This window comes from Populus alba, chromosome 7 (genome assembly GCF_005239225.2).
Source record: "Populus alba chromosome 7, ASM523922v2, whole genome shotgun sequence".
Taxonomy (NCBI): domain Eukaryota; kingdom Viridiplantae; phylum Streptophyta; class Magnoliopsida; order Malpighiales; family Salicaceae; genus Populus; species Populus alba.
In genome coordinates, this window is record NC_133290.1 from 10,528,380 (window position 1) to 10,550,398 (window position 22,019).

Sequence of the window (22,019 nt, forward strand, 5' to 3'; positions counted from 1 at the left end):
TACACTTACTTTAAGTCAAGATTTCCAGCATTACAAACCATACCATGGTCAAATAATAAAAATTTAGTATCAAAAAATTTATTTTTCATGTAATCTCAAATTTGAATCTTGTGATTATTAATATAATAATTACTAGAAATTTACATAATCATTAACTTTAAGACCTTTAAAATTAATTAAGATACATATAAGCTAATTCGAGCATCCATAGTAATAATAAAATATAGCATTACAAGCTAGAAACAAACCAAATAAACATTTAGAAAGCTATCTTGAACAAAGTTAGTCTATTGTCTACCCCAATAAAGAATAAATAAATTATGATTTGCAAAATTAAATCATATAATTTATGGATTAATTGTGTTATATATTCTTCATTATTATAATGAGAAGTTACAAATTAAAAATGAAATCTAAAAAGACACAAATAACATGCTAAATTTCTAAACTCCTCTTACTTTAAGTCAAATTTTATAGTTTTAGAAGCAAAAAATAAACCAAATAGGTGATCACTCGGATATTTAAAACATATATAGTTTATTATCAACCCTCGTAAATTGACTACATTATGATTTTCAAAAAATAAAAATCATGTTGTAACTTGTTTTTGGATCCCAAATATATATTATTACAAATAAAAAAATATATGTTCATCAATGAGATACTTTTTATCAAGTGTGCCACGTGTTCCTCGTTTATTCCTTCGGATGAGGAACAAAATTATGATGGGGTAAATAGCAGCCTCGTAAATTAAATAGAATACAGGAACTCCTTTCTTTTTTTTTTTTATTACTGTAACATATTAGAAGAAATATTGGCTAAACTACATAGCAAAAACATAAAAAATAAAGGATAAGGGATAAAGGTGTAAAGACAATAAATAAAAGTAAGGATAGATAAATTATAAAATGAAGATAGCTTGCATAAAAAATGTGCATATAATTAGTTGATGATCGTTTCAGTAACTAAATAAGTTGGGTTTGACTACCCATGTGCCTTTTATTTACAATTTTTTTTAAGACATAGCTTTGTGCAATGGACCTTATAGGATAAAGCAAGTGAGGCGACCAACCCTGATTTCTCTATCTTTTTTCTTCTTTTTTTGTATATTCTTTCAGAGACAAAGTTAGAACACGCCTAGATTAAAAAACACAAATTATAAATCATAAACAATAAGCAATAGGAATAGGAAGTGTGAGTTCATTTTAGTTTGTTTATTAAGTAACATATAAAAATTTAATAATAAGCTTTAAAATAAATCCTTAATAGCTAAGTTTTCACTCGAAAACATATGAAAAAATCAAACAAACTCGAACAAACATAATAAAATCTTAAAAAGCTCGCAACTTATGAAACCTTGAATCTAGGTCACATCAAAAAGTTTATTATAAGTCAATTTAAAAATATAAAATTCAAAAACTTGTGAAAAAAAAAACAATAAAAAAGCCTTAAGTAAGCTTGGCAACCAACCCGAGTCAATAAATCAAATACATGACTCAGGACATGAAATTAGGATGACCCTGTAAATAGGAAAGAAAAAACAAAACCGGCAAAAAAATATTTAAAAAAAATGCTTTAAAAAAAAAAAAGTCAACTCGTGCTAATTTTTTAGATTTATAACTTGGGTCATGAGACTAAGGCGATCCATTAAAGACAAACCTAAAAAAACAAAGAAGCAAGATTCTTAATCAAACAAATATTGAGAGATGGAATTAAAAACAGAAATCAATAAAAAAAGCAATGCAAAAAAAATTTAAAAGAATTATGTTAAATTTGATATAAAAACTAAATGAAATTAAATAATTAGGAATGAAATTGTAAAAAAACAAATCCATTAAGAAATAATTAAAAAAATAGCAATTAAAAAAATTATGACTGAATTTGACTTAAAAAGTTAATGAAAATAAATGTCTTGGAGTGGAATTGAAAAAAAAAAAAACAAGTCAATCAAAAAAATGATTCAAAACAAAATAAATAACAATTAAAAAAATGAAGGCTAAATTTGAAAACAAATTAAAAAAAATCAAATAACAAAGGGTGAAAATGTAAATAAAATCCAATTATAAATAATTAATGTAAATAAAACAATTACAAATAAGGGAAGAGAGAAGACTGAGTCAAAAGAAAAAATAAAATTGATGGGCTGATATGATTTTTTGCATGGCCCACATACAATCCAAGAAAGAAAGAAAAACAAGAAAAGCAATTTTGGACCAAACCATGTTGAACCACAGTACACACATCACCCAAAGAGGAAGAGAATGTCAAAATAAATCAAATAATGCGGCAGAGTCATGGTTATAACCACTAGAACTAGCCAACCACACGAAGAGCTAGAAGGCAGCGGAGCGGATAACGCATGCAAAGCAAGCATCAGTAACTTTTTTGTTTTTTTTTTTTATTTGTATAAAATAAAAAGTGCCTTTAGGACTAAATAACAATAACAAACAAAATATGATGAATTTAAACCAAGCCTCTAAAACCAAGGCTAAAAAAATCTGAATGGTAAAGGTAATACAGTAGTTCTATTGTTCTATCAAATATAAAAATACAAAAATATCCTTAAATGCAAAAGGTATTAGATTATTTTATTCAAGAGTTACATTAATAATTTTATTATGCATTAAAAAATATAATTATCAAAATAACTCCGTACAATCATGAAAAGAACATTCATGTCTTGATAAAAAGATCAACCTCCCCCTAAAAGCCAAGTTAAAAAATTAAATGATCAAGGGGCAATATATAATAGTTATACTGTTATAATGAATAGTAATCAATGTTTATTTTTCCCATCATTCAGTTCTATGCTTATTTTTTTTAGCTTACAAGGAATTGGATTTCTCCTTCTGAATTCACTTTTTTATCTCTAAAAGTTGAATTTTCCTCTATTACGCGACAATGTGCTTCGTTATTGGGTTTGTTTTCAACAATTGCATCAATTATGGCATGTCTTTTAGAATCTACTCGTGATAAAGTGAGTTGCTAATAATATATATATATATATATATATATATATATATATATATATATATATATATATATATTCTAATCTTCTTGATGGTTTTGACGATGAACCCAGGTTGTTTTCTCATTTAATAGTTTATGCTAGCCTAATATACATCTTATAGGTACTTTCATTATCGTTCATCATGGATAGATTTTACGAGCTTTTATTGGGTTTGTTTTGAACAATTGCATCAAATTTGAAAGAAATTATTGTACATCATACTGATCCACCCACCCTAGACTACAAGCAAGGGCAGAGGCATATATGGGCTCGGGTGGGCTCTAGCTCATGTCAAGATTTTATCAATATTTTTTTATTAGTTTTATATAAAAAAAATTTGTAATTCTCAATTAAGTTATCATAAAATTCTGAAACTTTACGTGGAGTCTTATAACATGATACTTTAATTTGGGTTAAAATTTCAGAATTTTTGGAAAAAATTTAGAAATTTGATAAAAAAAAAATATATCATAATTTGATCAGTTTTACGTTATTGAATGTAATTTTTAATCCAACCATCAGATTGAGCTGAAATTTTACGAGGAATTTTAAAGTATATTGAATAAAATTTGGTTAAAATTTTAGAATGAACAGAGTTTGGTAGTGCTAACAAAAAAAAGAGTCAAATAAAAGCAAATTATCAAAATAAAAATTAATGCCTAGTTAATTGTTATATTTTAAGAAAGGGTGAAATTGAAAGACAAATCATCAAAATAAAAATTATAACAAAAATAGATGACAACTTTGAATTTCATATATAAAGTTTAGTTTGGTCGACCTTCCTTTTCGGTTAATAGATAATTGACCTCTTTAGTTATTAGTAATTCAATTTTCATACAAAACTTTATTTCTTTCATTTGTAGTCCTTTATTTGTCATAGAAGAAAAAGAGAATCATCGGATTCCAACGTAAAGAGAAAAAATCATCGTTGACACTAATTTCGATCATCAAAATTATTGAATTTAATGTCAATGAGTTCCATTCGATAAAAGATTTTTTTTAGTAATTGTTTAGAATTTCAATATTGTCTAAAATAACATATCGAAGTCAATGAAGAAATTTTTTATCTAGTTTGCTTTTATGTTTTTGGGTTTCTAAGGTTAATAAATTTATTTCTAGATATTCTATGGTTATTTATTTGTGTTTTTAGATTAAAATGCGTTGAGAATTAGTTTTTAAAACAAAAAATACTCTACCCTAATTTTTCAATCATCACTGTGATGTCCAGAAATGTAGACAGATAGATGACCTATTGTTTGGTTATTTTTTTCAAAAAAAAAAAAAAAAATGAAAGACAAGCTGTCTTTACCTTAAAAAAATAATAAAAAAAAATAAAAAAACAAATCAAGTTTAGACAGGCAAGGGCTTAAAGCCCACGCACCTTAGCTCTCTCTCTCCTTTTTTTTAAGGCCTAGGTGTGCTATGCAATTAGGCTTGCATGCCTAGGCTATCAATTTTTTTTTTAATTTATATTTTATATTTAAGTAAAAAATAGATTTAAGAAATTTATTTTATTAAACCTAGTTGAATATATAACTCGAGTTACAGGTTTGACATGTTAAGCCATAATTTTCGGCTTGATCTAATAAATTGTCATTTCAATAATATATATAAAAAAGGAATTTCAAGAATTTAGTTTATTTTGAATTTGTCTTGAAGATGTGTTTTTGTTTTTGTTTTTGTTTTTTTATGAGGGATTAATTTGTTCAAAACCGTTTTTTTTTTACATGAATGTCACGGTCTTATGATTCAAATTGTGAGTATAGAAGATTAACTTGATTTGACTTAGGTCACTAAACCATTTTCCATGTTAGTATTTTTTCCTGAAAAAAAATTATCTTGCAAGTTGTTCTCCTTTAATTTGTTTTTTTCCTATTTCCTTTAATTTATTTTGTTTATTTTTTATTCTATATTTAGGTTAAAAAATATTTTTTTTAAAAAAATAAATTATTAAACCCAATGAATTTTATTACTTAAATTGTTGGTTTGACAGGTTAAGCCATGAAGCATAGATTGATTAAATACGTTGACATCTCAATTTTTTTTAAAAAAGTCATACTAAATTTTTTTAAAAACATTTATTTATTTTGAATTGTTTTTCATGATAAATTTCATTTTGATTTTTATTTATAAGGTTTTTTTTATCGTCTTGATTTTTTTTTAAATCAAACCATAATATTATCGATCCTTAAAGTTACCCAGATTGCATAAAATAAAACACTACTTAAAAATTTCTGCAATCTTGATGTTCTATTTTATATTTAAAAAAAATTTGGTTCAACCAAAACAAAATATGATATGGGTCAATGAACTAATAGTTTACTATCCAGTATTCTAATCAACTTTGATTTAGTACGTTTAAGAGTGCACTAAAAAAAAGAAAAACCTTCATAATTACTATACTCAGAAAAGACAAAAGAAGTGTTCAAGACAAGTTATTCATTGGGATGTGATGAGATTGCTATTCATAGTTTTTGCAATTCCCGAGATTGTAAAAACAAAATCCTTTGTAAAAGTATCATCCTCTTGTTTTTCTTTCTTTTATTTCAGGATGGTTAGACATTCTCTCCCCTGTTTGTCAGTAAAATTTTCGTTGAAAAATCACAATGACTCCTGTTCTTCTTGCCAATTCTGAGAATCAAAAACTTGCATGAAATCATATAAAGTTTCATAAACTATAATTAAGAACCATATCGTTCAGCAATCTGAGAAATGGTTACACTGCCATCTTAATGATGGAAATCATCCAGAGCCTCCCATGTCGAAATCCGCACCTATACTAAAAAGGGTTCTCTAATAACTTCCCAGGGTATTTGTGCTACAATTATCAAAGAAATCAACACAGCATCCAATGGCATAGAAGAAAAAAAAAAACAGAGAATAACAGTGACAACTGATATAGACATCACCCTTGCAGTTCTTCCCTCTAAATTGTGTAACTTTTGCTATCAAAAACTACTATATGGAAAGAATCTCAAATCCCCAAGCTACACCATTTTTTCTATCACATTTGAATAAGTGAGTTTCATTAAAGGCTCAACTTGAGATTCCTAATGCAAAGAGAACTCAGCTTCTGCTGCCTTCAGCTTCAACTGTTAACAGCATCACGACGCTGGGATATCTTTAAAAGGTCATTATCGATTTCTAGATTGTCTTGTACTTTTGTCCGACTGTCTCCTTCTGAATCATCTATTTTTACTTCTCGGGTTACACGCATGGGCATCTCTTCTTGTACATAAGCCTGGAAATTGTTGCTTGAAGGCTTTGTCTTGGTGCAGAATACTTCACGAAAATTCTTCAAGCAACCCTGGTCATAGACATTGTGCCTGTTGGCTGCTCCATAGCGAAAGTTTTCATATGTAGTCTGAGGAAAATGTTAAAGAGTTAGAAATTTGGGCCATTGAAAGCATGAGAAGAAAAGACCACCGATAACCATTATTTCCAAAAAAAGAATTCCTTTAACATTCGCCGAGGGAAGACCTTTCGGCAGTTTACGACTTACGAGCACGCGAAAATGAATCTGATAAAAATTAAAAGTACTCAAGCACAAGAAAAGAATGGTTTCCTGTAAAAAAGAGAAACAAACTGACCTGGTTTCTGCCTATAAGATACAGATGGAAGCAGGTGAGGCCACCGACAAACCAGAGGAAAATGAAGGAATAAACTATTAATATCACAGATGCAGGTGACTCCTTCATTGCCTTCCAAAGAGTACCATAATCATCCATAAGAAACTTTACGTTCAAAGCTGACATTGAAAAGATGAAGATGCAGAGAAGAGCTGATGAAGAAACAAACAGAAAGAAGTACCGGTAGTTGCGCTGCGAAGAGATAAACATACTTGGTTTAATGATGACAGAATCCATTCTTTCACTAACGCGTACAAAAGTTGAAAACACATTGTCCTTGATTGCAAGCAATCTTTTGAAGAATTCGAATTCCTCCATGTATTCAAATGAATTTTTCTAGGTTCAAGTTCTTTTCATTTTCCTCACTGTCCGCCAATACACTAAACTAGCAGCGAATTTTGGATGGATGACCACATTGGCCAAATCCTTTCCAGCAATTTATATAAAATTCCTGAAACTATAGCTCAGAATGATGACTTCCCTCAACGACTAATTCTTAAAATGGGCCCTTATCCTTGTTAAACAAAAGTGCAATGAAAATCCTTGATACTAGAATGGCAAGTTTGGTTTGACCAATAACTTCCCCAGAACAACAGGAATATCTTCGCAGATCCAGGTCAAATAAAGTCACGGGAAGACTTACATCACCTAGTAGATAATTTCAAAGAGATCACGGAACAGAAGATTTTCCGAAATGCATCTTTTTAAATGTTTTAGATGGGTTCTTAATTTGGACCATGGACTCAATTCAACGAAAAATAAAATAAAATTGAGCAATCTATACTACGTACCAGTCCAATGCATTGGCCCACCCAGGGACAATGGTGATCGAATCGCTCCACGCAGTTATCACATACAGAGCAATGTGAGCAACGGGGTGGTCGATATATCATGCATGTATCGCAATACTTCACTTTCACAGAAAAACCATTGACAGTCACTTCTTTTGTGCGCGGTAACCGTGGAGTAGGTGTGTGTCTCCCGCCAGCATCTAGTGAGGTTGAAGGGTCGAAGCAAATCTCTTCCTCTGGTGGATGTGAATTTCGAGGAACAATGCCTGGGTCACGGGCTGAAGTGAGAAACAGGAGCACCAATACCTATCATGAGTTCATGACTACCTATGGTCAATCTGAACAGTAGCCAGACTTAAACTGAAGGCAAGCAAAACATTGACCAGGATGACGGCCAAAGAGATAAAGCATATAAAAACATCACCGGCACAAGAAAAGCATACTAGATTAGATAAAAAATGAACGATTTTTAAGGAATATTGGGATAGTGAGACAGAATGAGGCAAGCTAATGGAAACATTCTGACTTTATAATAAACAAATTTTCACCGTATTTCCCATATAAATGTGTCTTCACCATGATAAATAAATACGAAAGGTAGTCACAGCAGTTGAAGTCACTAGAACAGAACAAGGATCAGCAGGACTCACGTAGATTGTGAACAGAATTGTTACGACTTGAATGACATAGCCAGTATTATATGTTGGAAATTCATGGAGGAGGTTCCTTGCGACATTTGTACAGAATATAACAACGGGAACCAGGATGAGCAATAAGGTAATAATCAATGATTTGGCATCTGGACCAAATATAAGCCTCCCTTTGCAGAAGAAAATCTGCATGATGAACCCAATAAAAGAAGAAAATTCAGGAAAACGTTGAGAAGGAAGATATCAATTTATATACTTAAAGCAATCAAATAAATAATTCCCCCCATTGTAGAACCACCAGCATCCCATTTCTTTCCCATCTCAAGATTGCTTATCACTAGCCACTACGTGGAGTGGACAAAAGATATGCCCGGAGATTTAAGGTTCAGAACGTGTCCACTTGCACCGTAGGATGTTGAGGTCAAGACTAGTTATTCAGCTATCAAAAACAATACTAGCTAAAAACAAGAACCAAACATATTAAAAAAAACAAAAAACAAAAATGAAAGGAATTCTATAAAATGCTTCTCAATACAATACAAATGCTTATCAATACAACAAACAACAACCAGTTCATTAAATCATTGGAAAAGCACAGAAACTTCACTCCAACAAAATCCATCAGTCTAAATCTTACAGAAGCAAACTATATAAAACATAACCCAGATCATAATTGAATCAAGAAGCTTACATTGCGTCCCTTCCATACATGGTAAACACGCCTAGCCATTTAGGAGGTAGGTAGATAATCTTACTAAGAAGGAGCAAAGCAGAGAGAGATAAAGAGAGAGAGGGCAGGTGAAGAATATTTGAAACTTGTGGCTGGAGGAGTGAGTGTATTGCTTTTGCTTTACAGACAGAGAGAGAGAGAGAGAGAGGCGGTCATGGGTTTTAAAAAATTGAGGTGGAAGGAAATGATGGGGTCTGGGTTTTGCTGGGGCTTTTGGAACTTTCCTTTAACTTAATGCCCTTTGTTGGAATTTGAGATAAAGTCTTGTATTTTCCTTCTTTCTTTAAAATAAAATAAATAAATGAAACAAATATCAAATAGATTACATATCACTCAGTTATTGTAATAAATAACAGTATTTTTAAAAATAATAAATTATAATAACTCTCTAAATTATTGTAAAATTATACTAACCATTTAAAAGATATAAAATATTAAGTTTTTTCATATTCACCTAAACTTGAAGAGAGATTTTATAATATTTTCAAATAATCATTGTAATTTCATAATATCTTAAGAGAGTTTTTATAATTTACTTTTATAAATATAAAATTAAGATTTTAATTGCAACAAAGTATCAAAATACAAAATAAATTAATAAAAAAAGATAATATAAAACTATTTTGGATTCTTATTATTATTGTTAGAGGCAAACAATAATTGAAAATACTATTTATTTCTTAATTATTATTCATCAAATTGAAGCTCTTCGTGTTTAAATTATATTTAAATACATCTTTATTTTCAAATTAAAAATGCAATAAATACCTTCAAATATTTGTGAAAGTAAAAACACATATTCCTTATGAAATGTTTGATAAGTTTGTTTATACATCAATTTTAATAAAAAGATCGACGTTATTAATATTAAAAAATAAAAAGAGAGAGAGAGAGAGGATAAAGGTTACTTGGGAGGGGCAGGATTGATTGCCACGAAGGAGTGATAAAGCACTTTTTCTGCAAATATTCCGTGGACCAATCTTGGGTAGAATTCTTGTTAAATGACTTAAATGACCATACCAGCACCCTTTTTATCTTTGTTTAAGGCAGGTTAGAGGGACATTTTCGGAAGACAAAACATGTGGGTGCTCCTGCCTTACACAGGGGCACCCATAAATAACAAGGCTTTACTCCCGTCTTCTTTTTGTCTCCTCCCCTTTCTTTTTTGGCTTGACCGATCTGTCTATTTGTAGATTTTTTTTTTTTTTTGTTAAAGAAAATGTCATTTGACACATCAGTTAGAAAAAAATTATTCCACCAATACTAATTACGGGTATATAAATTTATTTTCTTTTTTCGTTTCTGTTTGGTTTTATTGTGATTCTATAACTGGAACTAATTCCTTTTTTTTTATTGGGTTTTAAACAAATCATTTATATGTAGATTGTTATTAACAAAAATTATTTTTTTACAACCTTTCTTAAGTTTTTAAAAAATAAATAATAATAACATAATATAAAAATGTTGTATATGATGTTAATATAAAAGAAATCTAATAAAGAAAGTAAATTAGATTTTTTTTTGACATCTAGAGTTACTCTAGTTTAAGAATTGAGTCATGTGTGTAAATGTATGATTTGAAAAAAAATAATTAAATTTTTTTTATATTTAAATTTGACATCATCCAGTTATCACTTGATATCACTCAGTTATTGCTACATGGTTTCATCAATGATTTTTTTTTATTTTAATTTTTCAAACTGAATAGAAAATAAAAATAATTCGACCAATCCTTTTTTTATAAATATAATAGATGCTAAAACAAAATCTAATGATAGCGAAAAAAGTAAAAAGATACTAAGGACTAGAGAAAATTGACCTGAAACAAAAACATGGATAGAAACAAGTAGGTTTGACGCGGAACAAGATACAAAAAAGAGAAATTAATAATGATATAACTTGATTAATAGAGCAAAGTTTTGATACCAAATGATACAGGCCTCTCTTGATCACATGATCAAGCAACCCGCAATGAAGATGATACAACTCCTGAAAAGCCAAGAAATCAGGTTTAATAAAAATGTGACACAATAAAAACTTGTTACAAGGCACCAATACTATTTAAATAAGAAACTCATACCCAACAAATACGAATTCGTGAACAAGAAGTATAAGAAAGACGCCACAAGATTAATTATACCTTGAAATTTATTCTTTGTCTCAACAAAGAAAACAAGTTGCATCACACAAAATACAAGTTTATTTATAAATCCATGGCTATTGAAAATTTCAGCTTACAAAACTTTATATAATAGTTCAACTAATAATTCTAAGGGACCAAAAACTTGTGGGCTAATATTTACCCATTTGCAACAAACCCAAAGTATGTTAACTAAGTGCATATATGAAGAAAATAATAAAAATAATTAATTTAACACATAAATTAAAGTTATTGCACCTAATTAAACAAAATAACTTAAGAGAGATAGTTTTTCTAGTTTAAGTAATGTTATGAACGAAATTCTCATCCTAAAAACACTAGGATCTTCATTTCCACCTTTAGATAATCCAAAATAAGCTAGAAAATTGATTGCTGAAGTTGTTTGCCCTTTAGTTTTCTTATATATCTAGCATAATTAATTGTAACTTTAAAGAATCCTCTCAAAGCATGAAAACTCTTGTTGCTTTCTTTTAACTTTCCTTGTAGGATAATGAAACTCACAAAACAAGATGTCATATCCTTGCAAGAAAAAATATCTTGTCAAATAAAAAATTCACAAGTCAAAAGAAAATAAGTAACAAAATTCATATAGTCTATTCTGACTTATATTTCAAGGTCTTCTCGAACCCCGATTGATCATCAATTATTTTTTGATCCAAAGATCTAAGTGATTTTATTTATGCCTTCAAATAACTCAAAATTCAATCCAAAAACATTAACTCAAAGTCCAAAAACTTTCTAATATGATATCTACACGAAAAATATATAAAACTCATTGACACAAGATTGACCATTTTTAAATTTCAGAATCAATGCCAATATAAATTTTTTCTCTCAAAATTCAACTACTATTTTCTTGTTCTCTCTTAAACCAAAAATTAAAAAATAAAAATAATAAACTTTTGATCCAAAATTGTATTTTAAAAAACAATAGGGACTAAAAATCTATCAATTGAAAATCTAAAGGATAAAAGTTAGTCTTTTAAACTTTATTCCCCTATCTTTAGATCTTGTGCCCACATCAACAAATTAGAAGCAATTAGCTTTTATGATCAAAATAAATAAATAAAATTTTTTTGTGAAATGTGAGGGCCTATCATAAAAGCAACAAGTCAATTGAAAACTTGAATCAAACATCATTACACTGTTCATCTTTGTAGCCAAAGACTATACCTTCAGATTTTACAACAATTTTTTGAGTGCAAACCAGAAGAAACCATGTGAAAGTTCTTTCTAGTTTATAACTATTCAGTTTTGAACATGAAACAACCAAACATGGCAGCGCTGCTTCATCCACAAGCGCTTCCTTGGTGAAAGAATAAAAAAATGAGCCCTCATATTTCTTATCAGGCTTTGTTGAATCGAAAATGGCTATCTGCATACATTTGATTCCATGACATGCTTACATGGCTTTGTAGCTTCAAAAACTACAGGTGTGATTGGTGCGTTGTCAGCTTTCTACAATTCTCTCATAAAAGAGCAAGCTAGCTTCTGCAGCTAGAACATCCTCCTCTGAAACCCTATACACATTGGAGTCTGAAATACAAAACCAGTGCACAAGGGAAGGTTTGCAATTTTCATCAGGATGTTCCTCGTGCGATTCTGATTGCAAACTTCTGTAAACAGTATAATGCCCACCACAAGCTCTTCCAAAATGCTCCACGACAGAAACAAGACGATATACCTGAGGTTCTGAAGGGACTAATTCACAAGCTGCACTGACCTGTCAAAAATACCAAACACATGGAAGAATGTACATCACATTTATTGAGTTAAGAACAATCTCAGAGGTCATCACATACATCGACCCAAAAGAGCACTAGGCCAGCACCACTGAAAGATCCAAGATAGCAATCTCATCCCGCTATAATGGTTAAAATAAATTCAACATATTGAGTCTCAATATAAGGTAGACGGAGATGACAATGATGACAGTTTGTTTATCCTTTTTCGAGGAAAATAACAAACTCATTAGTTTCAGGAGATCAAAAGCAAGAGCCACGATATAATGAGTTCCTTAAACAAGGTGGCATCTATCAAAGAAACATTGGACCTGAAAACTTAACCTCTTACCTAAGATCAAAAAAACAAAAAAGGGGCAAGGTAGGATTTAAACTTATGATTGCTTGATCAAATAGACTATGGATACCATGTCAAAGGTCATCTCAACCTAAAAGCTTAAATTGTTAAAATGGTTTTATATTAATTTAATTCTGTGACAGCATAAAAAAGAATGCATAAGATTTTTAAAACTGCCCTTTCATTTCTCTTTGTGAGAGCAAAACTTCACATTGGGCTCTATTTAGTACTTACATCTTACAACTACGAAACATATGCTATTCCACTTATAGATTGAACCCATAACTAAGAAGTTATAGTTAAACTTGGGACATATTGCCTCCTTTACATTACAGTGACAAACTAAGATTCAAAATTGTTGGTGAACAAACTACATGTACAGAAGAGCATGAGTGCCAAAACATGTTTCTCAACTCCTTTCTTGACTCAGCCCTTATGCCCCGTACACTTCCTAAATATGTGTCTTCAATTATTCAAGAGTTCATGAGCACATGGAGGCCAATTTGGCCTTGGACTAAACAATGTTGTAGCCCATCCCTTTCCCAATCACACCCTCATCAAAGCTTCCAGCTAGATTTAATCCCAAATGGCTTGGCACAAGGTGAAGTTACTTGAGCAACTAAACTAGCTAATGCCACCAAGATCATAAACTACTAAAGCATTAACAATATTAACTTTAAAAAATGTACAACGATACATTCATATCAGCAATCATTCAACATACCTTTTCATTAGCTTGCGAACTAAAGATGTCCGTGGTTTGTGGTATCTTGGATTGTCCCAGGAAAGCTTCTGTATGTGTAGGGGATCTAAATGCATTTGCAGATAATAATTTTGAAGCATTTCTTTCATAAATGCTGTTCAGCATTCTGGTGTCATATTGCACATCAAAATGGTTTAGATGAGAGCTTGGTTTTTGACATTGCATCTCTTTCATCATGAATGGAAGCAGGTTCAAAGTTAATGGAAAGCTGATGTGGCCCTGCAAGCATCAATAAAGCAGTCTTCTATGACGTTGAATCCTCATTCTATTAATTTTAACATGTTAATACTAAGAAAGTGTCCTTGGAACAAACTGCGAAGAAATCTGGGCATGTGATACCACCAAGCTAAAAATTTGAATACCTGAAGTTTGACCACTTCTCCAAAAAAATTTATAGAAGCACGTTGTAATTGAATGCAAAGAATCTGTAACAAAGTAGAAGTGATGAGCGAGACAGCATATTGCACTGCATTTATACAGTCATGTGAGATCAAATGCTATTTTTTTTATGTGTTCCAATTTTTATTTGAAAAAGGTGGGACTCAAACCTAAGACCTCTCCTCTCTTATGCAAGAGCACCACTCAGCTAAAGCTCTGTTTTTTTTTTTTTTTTCTTTGGATAATGCTCGAGAATTTAATTAAGCAGTCATCAAGAGACTGACCACAAAAGAAAAGGGTACAAATTAAGGAAAAGAAAACATAAAAGTACAACAAAGAAGAGTTAAGGCTCCCCTTATTCCTATAATAAACATGGAAACAACATCAGCAAAGCCTTGAGAAGCAACATATATAACATGGGATCCCCGCAAACTCAAGACCAATGATGAACCACAAGCATGCATAACAACAACCCCAAAAAGTCGCCACCTATACAGTCAAGCACCAAGAAATTAATGAATCAGAAGCTACGGAGCCCTCCCCCTTCCATTGTTAGTCCAAAGTAAAATCCTTTTAGACAAATAAAATAGCGGGTAAAAATAGCGGGAACCAAGTACGAGAGAATAAAGGCTTGAAGAAATTAAAAAAATCTAGAATCAAGGCGGTCATTTTTATCCTAAGACTACATTATCCATGCAAGAAATGAAAGGCATCTGTAATGCATGGCAGATTCAGACTGCTCATAACCATAAACCACAGCTGCTTTTCCTGATATCTGCCATTTTTTATCCCACACTCAACTGCCAACAAAATCCATCCTGCATTATTTGATAACATTCAAATCCAGTTGCTCCAGATGATTTCATTATTTGATTAATGAACACCCGGTAGCTAGATTTCATTACTGATGAAGAGATCAAAGCTTTATACCAACTTTCCAGATGGTGATGCCCATGAAAATTCTTATACACTTTGAATTCTCTTAAAACAAATAAGAAGTTTGGAATCAAAACTTCATACCTTGGGACTACGAGCAATGCTTAGTTGCTTTAAAGTGCGAGAAAAATTATTTGACCATGGTAGATTTTCTAGATGAACAAGGAGATGGCAGGTGCACGAGTCTTGCTCATTACAACTCTTAAGTCTTTTTATCTCCGTCTGTAACACAAAGTCATGAATAACCATTAAGTAGTACATATACAGCACTCAATATCTTCCTAATAATAGGTCAGAAAAATTGAAAAGCCCATATCAGACCAACATAGAAGGAAGAGGCGAGGCAAAAAAGCCCAAAGCAAAAAAGAAAAAGGATGAGTTCAGGGTGTGCAGGAGAAGAGAGAGATGCATAAAAGGGGTCTGTTGGACATGCACAAGTCTTTTCCTTTTCTCCAGTAGGCTAGCCATTAACAATTGAGGATAGACAGATTATGTTAATGACAGGATTACCTCTGTTGCTCCCCTTAAAGATAAATACTTTATTGCAGCAATGTGCCAACAGTGGCTGCAGCTGTAATTCTCAACTTGCTCAGAAACAGTGAACTGCCTGAGACAATCCTCCAATCTACACCCAACCCTCTAGTATCATGTTCAAAAAAATGTAAGGCAGGCATATGGTTAGTTAGAAAAACCACAAAAACAAAATTCAAGTGGTAGAATTAAATAAATAAAACTAAATGTCGAAACCTTTGTTTAACATACAATGGTGGCACCACCTTCAAGCACAGGCAAAAGAGGCAAGCTATGAAAAAACTGAAAATTCAATGAAATCTGCAAATAGAAAAAATAAAATGAAAAGGAGATAAAATATGAGGAGAAAATCACAAGATTCAACGCAATTGGGAATTAAAATGCAAGAACTTCAAATGTTGGAACCTCGTATATATACAAAAGCACTCACCAAATCATTATTAAATTGCATATGTTCCAAACATGATGTATCAAACTATACAAAATAAAAAGTTTAAATAAAAAAAAAGGGCAGAGAACGCTGATATTTTGCAAGGAGAAAGTGTTTTATGAAGAGTACAAACCTCAGTCGAACAACTTTGACACATTAAAATGCTACTAAGAATTCCATCAAATGGTCCGAGGAAGTGCTGCTGCCACCTTTCTTGCTCACTCTGGATCTCAATCCTATCTTGAGTCAGAATTCTACAGTTAGGGGATGCAAATGCATCTGTCAGAGAATGATGTTTTGGAAGATAAGAATCAGAAAATTCGTCCCTTAAAGAGGACAGTAGATGAAGGAATGCTTCTTCGGCATCCTACACACACACAAAAAGATGAATCAGTCACTTGGACATCAATATTTGTTCAAATAATTGCGAAGATACATTCGCACCTGTTGGCTCGTCAGATTAAAATTTTGAATATAATGAGCCATTGCAAGCATCACCTTTCTTGGACTCAATACAATTCTCTCTGTGCTAATCACAGACAGTTCTGCAGAAATGGACACTTGTCAATCGGGTTTCAATAATCATGTCAACTATTTGTAATTGTATGGTTTCCTGAAAATTCTGAAAGTTAAATTGTAATTCAATGTCCGCGACTCCTAGTACTTTTCTTGAGGAGCCAATCCAATAATTTATCATAAATGATAATAGACCTCAAAGGCCATTCATATAACTTATAATATTTGTATTCATTTACCCTCTAATAAAGCAGCCAAAGCCACCGTAAGCTGCAAGCTCTCATTCCATTCCTCACCGGCAAATGATTCCCATTCTTCTATAACCTTTTGAAGAAAAGATTGGAAATTTGAACAGCTACCTAAAGCCTGAAAATCAAGAATTCAAGAATAAGAACATCTTCAGGGGAAAAGCTAAAATAAAAGGACAATTTTTTTTGGCTTTTATCCCTCATTTTTAACTTTAAGAAGATAGTTATACTGGAGAGCCAAATTGGCGTTTCTAAATTGAATAGAGCTCAAAATTTTGTTTAACATATTTTGATGTAAATTTTTTTTGATTGAAGTTGTATCAGTCAATTATTATTAATAAATAATTATATCAATATCAAATTTATTAAAATACAAATATTTTTTTCCATTGAAATGTATATATGAAAAAAATACTATATTTATATTATTCAAAAAACTATATTACTAATTTGAAGATACTCTAACAAAACAGCTTCTTGATTCACTATAACAATTCAAGGCAAAAAAAAAAAAAAAAAAGGAAAACAGCCCGGTTGGTAGAAAGTGATGATACCTGTAAGATAACATTCAAAAAGCAATTATTGCCAAGATTTTGCAGGCCAGGAAGCAAGAAAAGCTTCTTTGGACGATTATTATTCTCTCTCTGGTTCAATTCCAGCCAAGAAGGCAAGGCACTTAGTTTTAGATTCCAAGATTTGGGATCTTTTATTAGAGCCAACACCAAACCAGCAACCCCCAAAACAGCTGCAAGCCCAGATGCTGAAACCCAATTCCTCTTCATGTGAGATAAAAGATTGTCTACGAGTATTGCCGCTGTGACTTCTAGTAGTAGGGGTATTTGTCCCTCCTAACTTTTCTTTTTTTTAACTGTTCTATTTTCGATTTCTAAAAGTTTAGCCAGGAGAGATTGATCATGGCAAAACCTAGAAAAAATCTTATTTACAAGGTTTCAAGTTCAACATCTCATAGGTATTTTTATTTATATGCTTTGAGGATTAGGTTTCAGGACATGAATCTCAGAAATGGTTTTAAAGAGTTAGGTAAGAAACAAACTACAGTAATATTATTCAGATTTATACTAAAATATGAGCAATATAATTTATTATTCAAATGTAATATTTTTCAGATTTATACTAAAATCAATATAATTATTATGATGAAAACAAGAAAAGAAAAAAACAAAGTGGAAATGGAAAAAAAAAATATTTTTCTGTTACTAAATACACCCTCAAGGTCTGTAACACAAGAAATAGAAAGCAACTTCATTTATTAAAAATAAAAAATAATTTTTCATCAAAATAATACAAGATTATGATTATTCTTCGTAAGAAAATTGAAAACATAATTTATTATAGTTATCTTAATAATTTATATGTATAATAACATAATTATAAAATATTAGTATTATTTTATTTAAATTAAGAATTATAAAGAAAACTCCATACATGTTAACTAAAAAAACAATCTTGGGAATGATATTTATAATAAAAATAAATAAATTTATAATATTAACTAAAAATAAAATAATAATAATAATTTCAGTGTTTCACTTTGCTAAAATGTGTTTGTATATAAAAGAAAAATATAGTATTATTCATTATTTTATTTTATTTTGAAAAACAGCACAAAAAAATGTAAAGAAATATTTTAGAGAACTCAAAAATGTACCTTCCAAACTCAATACAAATTTTGAGAACAAGAAAATACTGAATGGAAAAATATTGAATTTAAATACAAAATTTCAATTTTTGCTTTTTTGACTTGAAATTGAAGTATTACTCTTGTTTCTTAATGGTCCTTAATTTTCTGATTGAAGCGTACTCTCGGCTCGAAGCAGAAGGTAGAACGTAATATCTCTTGCTTGGCTTGGTTCAGCTCATCAAGCAATTACAAAACAAGTCCAGCAGTGAAAAATAAGCCTATTAAAAAGTAGATTATGGTTGGTTTTTTTTAAAAAAATATTAAAATAATATATTTTTTATTTTTAAAAAATTATTTTTAATATCAGCATATCAAAATGTTTTGAAAACATAAAAAAAATATTAATTTAAAATAAAACAATAAAAAATAAACTTTTTTAAAATTATTTTTCAAATATAAAAATAAACAGGACCAAAATGGTATAATTTTCTGATTGATTCTTAAAAAACTTAAAAATTTTAAATAAAAATAACATGAAAAAAAAAATAATTTCATCGTAAAAATAAACCAAATCAATATTATTAAGATGATATGACAACATAATTTTTATATTTATTGATTAAGAAATTTATATAAGCAACTAAGGAGCATTCACTATAACTCCTTTTATATTTTTATATTCACTTATTATTTTGTTCTTCACATAAAAAATTATGTCTTTTAACTAGATTTATTTTAGTATTTTCATAAGATGTATTTGTTATTACTAATTTATTTAGAGGTAGTTTTTTGTATGCAATGTTTTGTAAACAGTAAAATAATCAAAATATTTCCAAAAGTTAAAAATTTAATAGTCTCAGGTAGTGGTATTTAGTTGTTTTTTTATTTTTTTTTATACACAATAGAATTACATATATACCCTTAGATGCAAAACATATAGTTCATTATAATAAAAGGTTTTTAGGTTTTTTTAGCCTAGGTTTTGTCTTCTAAGGAAAAATAACCTCTATGAATTATTGATCAAAGTTGCAAATAATACCTTGGAAAAAATTGAAAGTAAAAATTAGTGATTCTTTATTTTAAAAAATCACATTTATACGTTATTTAGTATAGTGTATCAGTCACATGATTAATACTAATGTCAATATATATACATACATACATACATATACATATATATATATATATATATAAACTTTAAGTAATTTCATTTAGATTATGTTATAGAACTGTTTGTAACATCTATTTGTTGTAGGCTTGTTGGAGATTGAAAGTAGAAAAAAAGAATAAGAATAAGAAGGTAGCCATGAGATTTAAAATATTTAAAAACGGAAGGGATGTAAAGGATGCCTTTTTATTGTTAAAAAAGATTGGAGTTTTAGGTTAAAGAGATTTGCAGGGAATAAAGACATTAAAGAAGAGAGCTTGCTAAGCGATAAAGATTTTAAAAGTCATAATTTTTTTTTTATTTATTTGCAATAAAAAGAAGAAGAAGAAGAGAGAATAAGATAGTTAAAGATGATAAAGTGATAAGCTTTATATTATGGATGAACAAAGCTTTAAATTCTCTAATGTAGAGAACATATTGAGCCCCTAATACTTACTAAAATAAAATAAAATTTTGATGCATTTTGGTTATTCTCACGTTTATTTTTGTGTTTTTTTGACTATTTTTTCTTGTTTATTTCTACTTGAAAAAAGAAATAAAAAACTCAAAAACATGTTTTCTATGCATTTGCATTCATTTCCTATTTTTCAATGTTTTTTCACAAAATTAAAATTCAAAAACTATATTTTCAATATTTTTAAATTATTGTCACGTCCATTTTGTAATTTCAGATTACTTTTCTTATCTTATCGAATTGATGCTAATATTTTTTTTTTCAAAAACATCAAAATACAAAAAAAAAAAAAAAAAAAATCAAAATGTAAAGAAAAACAGATGGCATAACCTAATTTTAGGTCCTTCAAAATTAGAAGTTTAAGGACCAAATTAGACTAAATAGAAAAGGTTAAGAACTCAATCACAACAATAAAGGGCCTAATTGAAAAACAACATTGAAGATTTGGGTAAATTTGCAAAATAATTAAGTTCAGAAACTCATTAAATTTTTAATAGGTTTAATTGTTTTAACTAAGGACTGAGTTGAAGGCAAATTAGGTTTGAAAGTCTAATTTTTGTTAAATTAAAGAAGCTGCAAGTCCTGGGGACTAATTTTTAAATTCTAATAAGTTAATTGGCCAAATTAGGAGCTTAACTGAAAGTCTAATTTTAGTTAAATTGCAAGAGCTGTAAGTCCTGGGGACTAATTTTTAAATTCTAATAAGTTAATTGGCCAAATTAGGAGCTTAAGTGAAAGTCTAATTTTGGTTAAATTGAAGAAGCTGTAAGTCCTGGGGACTAACTTAGAAATTCTAATAAGTTAGTTTGCCAAATTAGAAGCTTAACTGAAAGTCTAATTTTGTTTAAATTGCAAGAGCTGTAAGTCATGGGACTAATTTTTAATTTCTTATAAGTTCAATGGTGAAGTGTGAATTAGAGGATTCCAACCAACATTGTCAAGAGTGCAATTGCATGAATTGAAATGTTTTTGGGTTTATTAAGGTGAATGCGCTGAAATTTGAAGTCTAGGATTAGAATGAAAATTCACAAAACCCTAATTTTTAAGGATTCAAAACAGGCGACATGCCATTTAGGTTTTAACGAAGGGAAGGGATGGCGAGTCCTTCAACCACTCCTCTTCTTCTTGTTCTTCAGCCAGGATGCAAATCCGATTTCAATCTCGGTTAGCATTTAGGTTCAATTTCATCGGTTCATTAATACAATCAAATTTCGACAGAATAAATTAAGTCTAAACTCCAGAAATTTTCATAATAAAACGAAACCATTCAAGCTGGAGTGTTGCAATTTTTTGGAAAAATGAAAATAAAAAATAGGTTGATAAGAGCCCTCAAGCCCCCACGAAGGCAAGCTCTTTGGCGGCCACTGCGGATGTTATGAGAAACAAGCAGCCTTTGAAATTAACACCATTGAACTCAATTACAGAGAAAGAGAGTTTCACAATTAAAAAAAATTGAATAATTAAAATGATATTCCACCCTCTAATGATCAGCAAGAAACCAAAGAATACTGCTGACAAAGTGAAACGGATGGATGTTAATTAAATATCAGGGACTCTTCCACCCCCTAGAGCACTCCAAAGTTCGCTAAAGGGGCTGACGAAAAGTCCCAAAAACTGAGAAATCTGATTCAAGTTGCAAAGAAAAACAAACAGCTGGGTCATTGTGTAAATTTGCAAAATAATCGCAAAACTGGATCAAACTCTATGATTAAACACATATAATCAAAAGATGATAGAAGATTCAAATAAGAAATGAGAAAGAGATAAAGGAAGGGGAGCTCAGACATCCAAGGAAGGAAAGATGCAGCAGAAGCTCTCAAGCCTTGGGCGGAAGGCGAAAGCTCTTAGGCGGCCACTGCGAATGTTCTTGAGAAACAAGCCTTTGGATCTATCATCATTGACC

The 22,019-nt window shown here is 30.2% G+C and overlaps 2 protein-coding genes and 2 non-coding genes across 5 annotated transcripts; all 4 read right to left on the reverse strand.

The window, feature by feature from the left end:
• Positions 1-5,656: 5,656 nt before the first annotated feature.
• On the reverse strand, positions 5,657-8,949 carry LOC118049639 (protein S-acyltransferase 8). Its single transcript, XM_035059690.2, has 5 exons — positions 8,772-8,949; positions 8,081-8,266; positions 7,431-7,736; positions 6,601-6,831; positions 5,657-6,374 (listed from the first exon to the last, which is right to left on the reverse strand). Exons 1-5 carry the CDS (start codon positions 8,808-8,810, stop codon positions 6,099-6,101), a joined length of 1,038 nt encoding a protein of 345 aa, XP_034915581.1. The 5' UTR covers positions 8,811-8,949; the 3' UTR covers positions 5,657-6,098.
• Positions 8,950-12,070: 3,121 nt separating this feature from the next.
• LOC118049640 (ubiquitin carboxyl-terminal hydrolase 27) lies at positions 12,071-17,892 on the reverse strand. Of its 2 annotated transcripts, XM_073410606.1 has the most exons (11): positions 17,407-17,892; positions 16,844-16,970; positions 16,533-16,633; positions 16,222-16,455; positions 16,089-16,133; positions 15,890-15,958; positions 15,638-15,766; positions 15,212-15,349; positions 14,176-14,238; positions 13,775-14,032; positions 12,071-12,694 (listed from the first exon to the last, which is right to left on the reverse strand). In XM_073410606.1, the coding sequence occupies exons 1-11, from the start codon at positions 17,632-17,634 to the stop codon at positions 12,422-12,424; spliced, it is 1,665 nt and encodes a 554-aa protein (XP_073266707.1). In that variant the 5' UTR covers positions 17,635-17,892; the 3' UTR covers positions 12,071-12,421. The 2 variants fall into 2 exon arrangements, with proteins under 2 accessions (XP_073266707.1, XP_034915582.1); XM_035059691.2 differs by lacking the exon at positions 16,089-16,133 and having other exon boundaries at positions 17,407-17,891.
• A 3,690-nt stretch (positions 17,893-21,582) lies between these two features.
• On the reverse strand, positions 21,583-21,690 carry LOC118049730 (small nucleolar RNA snoR99). Its single transcript, XR_004687749.1, has one exon. It is a non-coding gene; the product is annotated as a small nucleolar RNA snoR99 (small nucleolar RNA).
• Positions 21,691-21,891: 201 nt separating this feature from the next.
• On the reverse strand, positions 21,892-22,019 carry LOC118049729 (small nucleolar RNA SNORD14). The gene has a single exon (XR_004687748.1). It is a non-coding gene; the product is annotated as a small nucleolar RNA SNORD14 (small nucleolar RNA).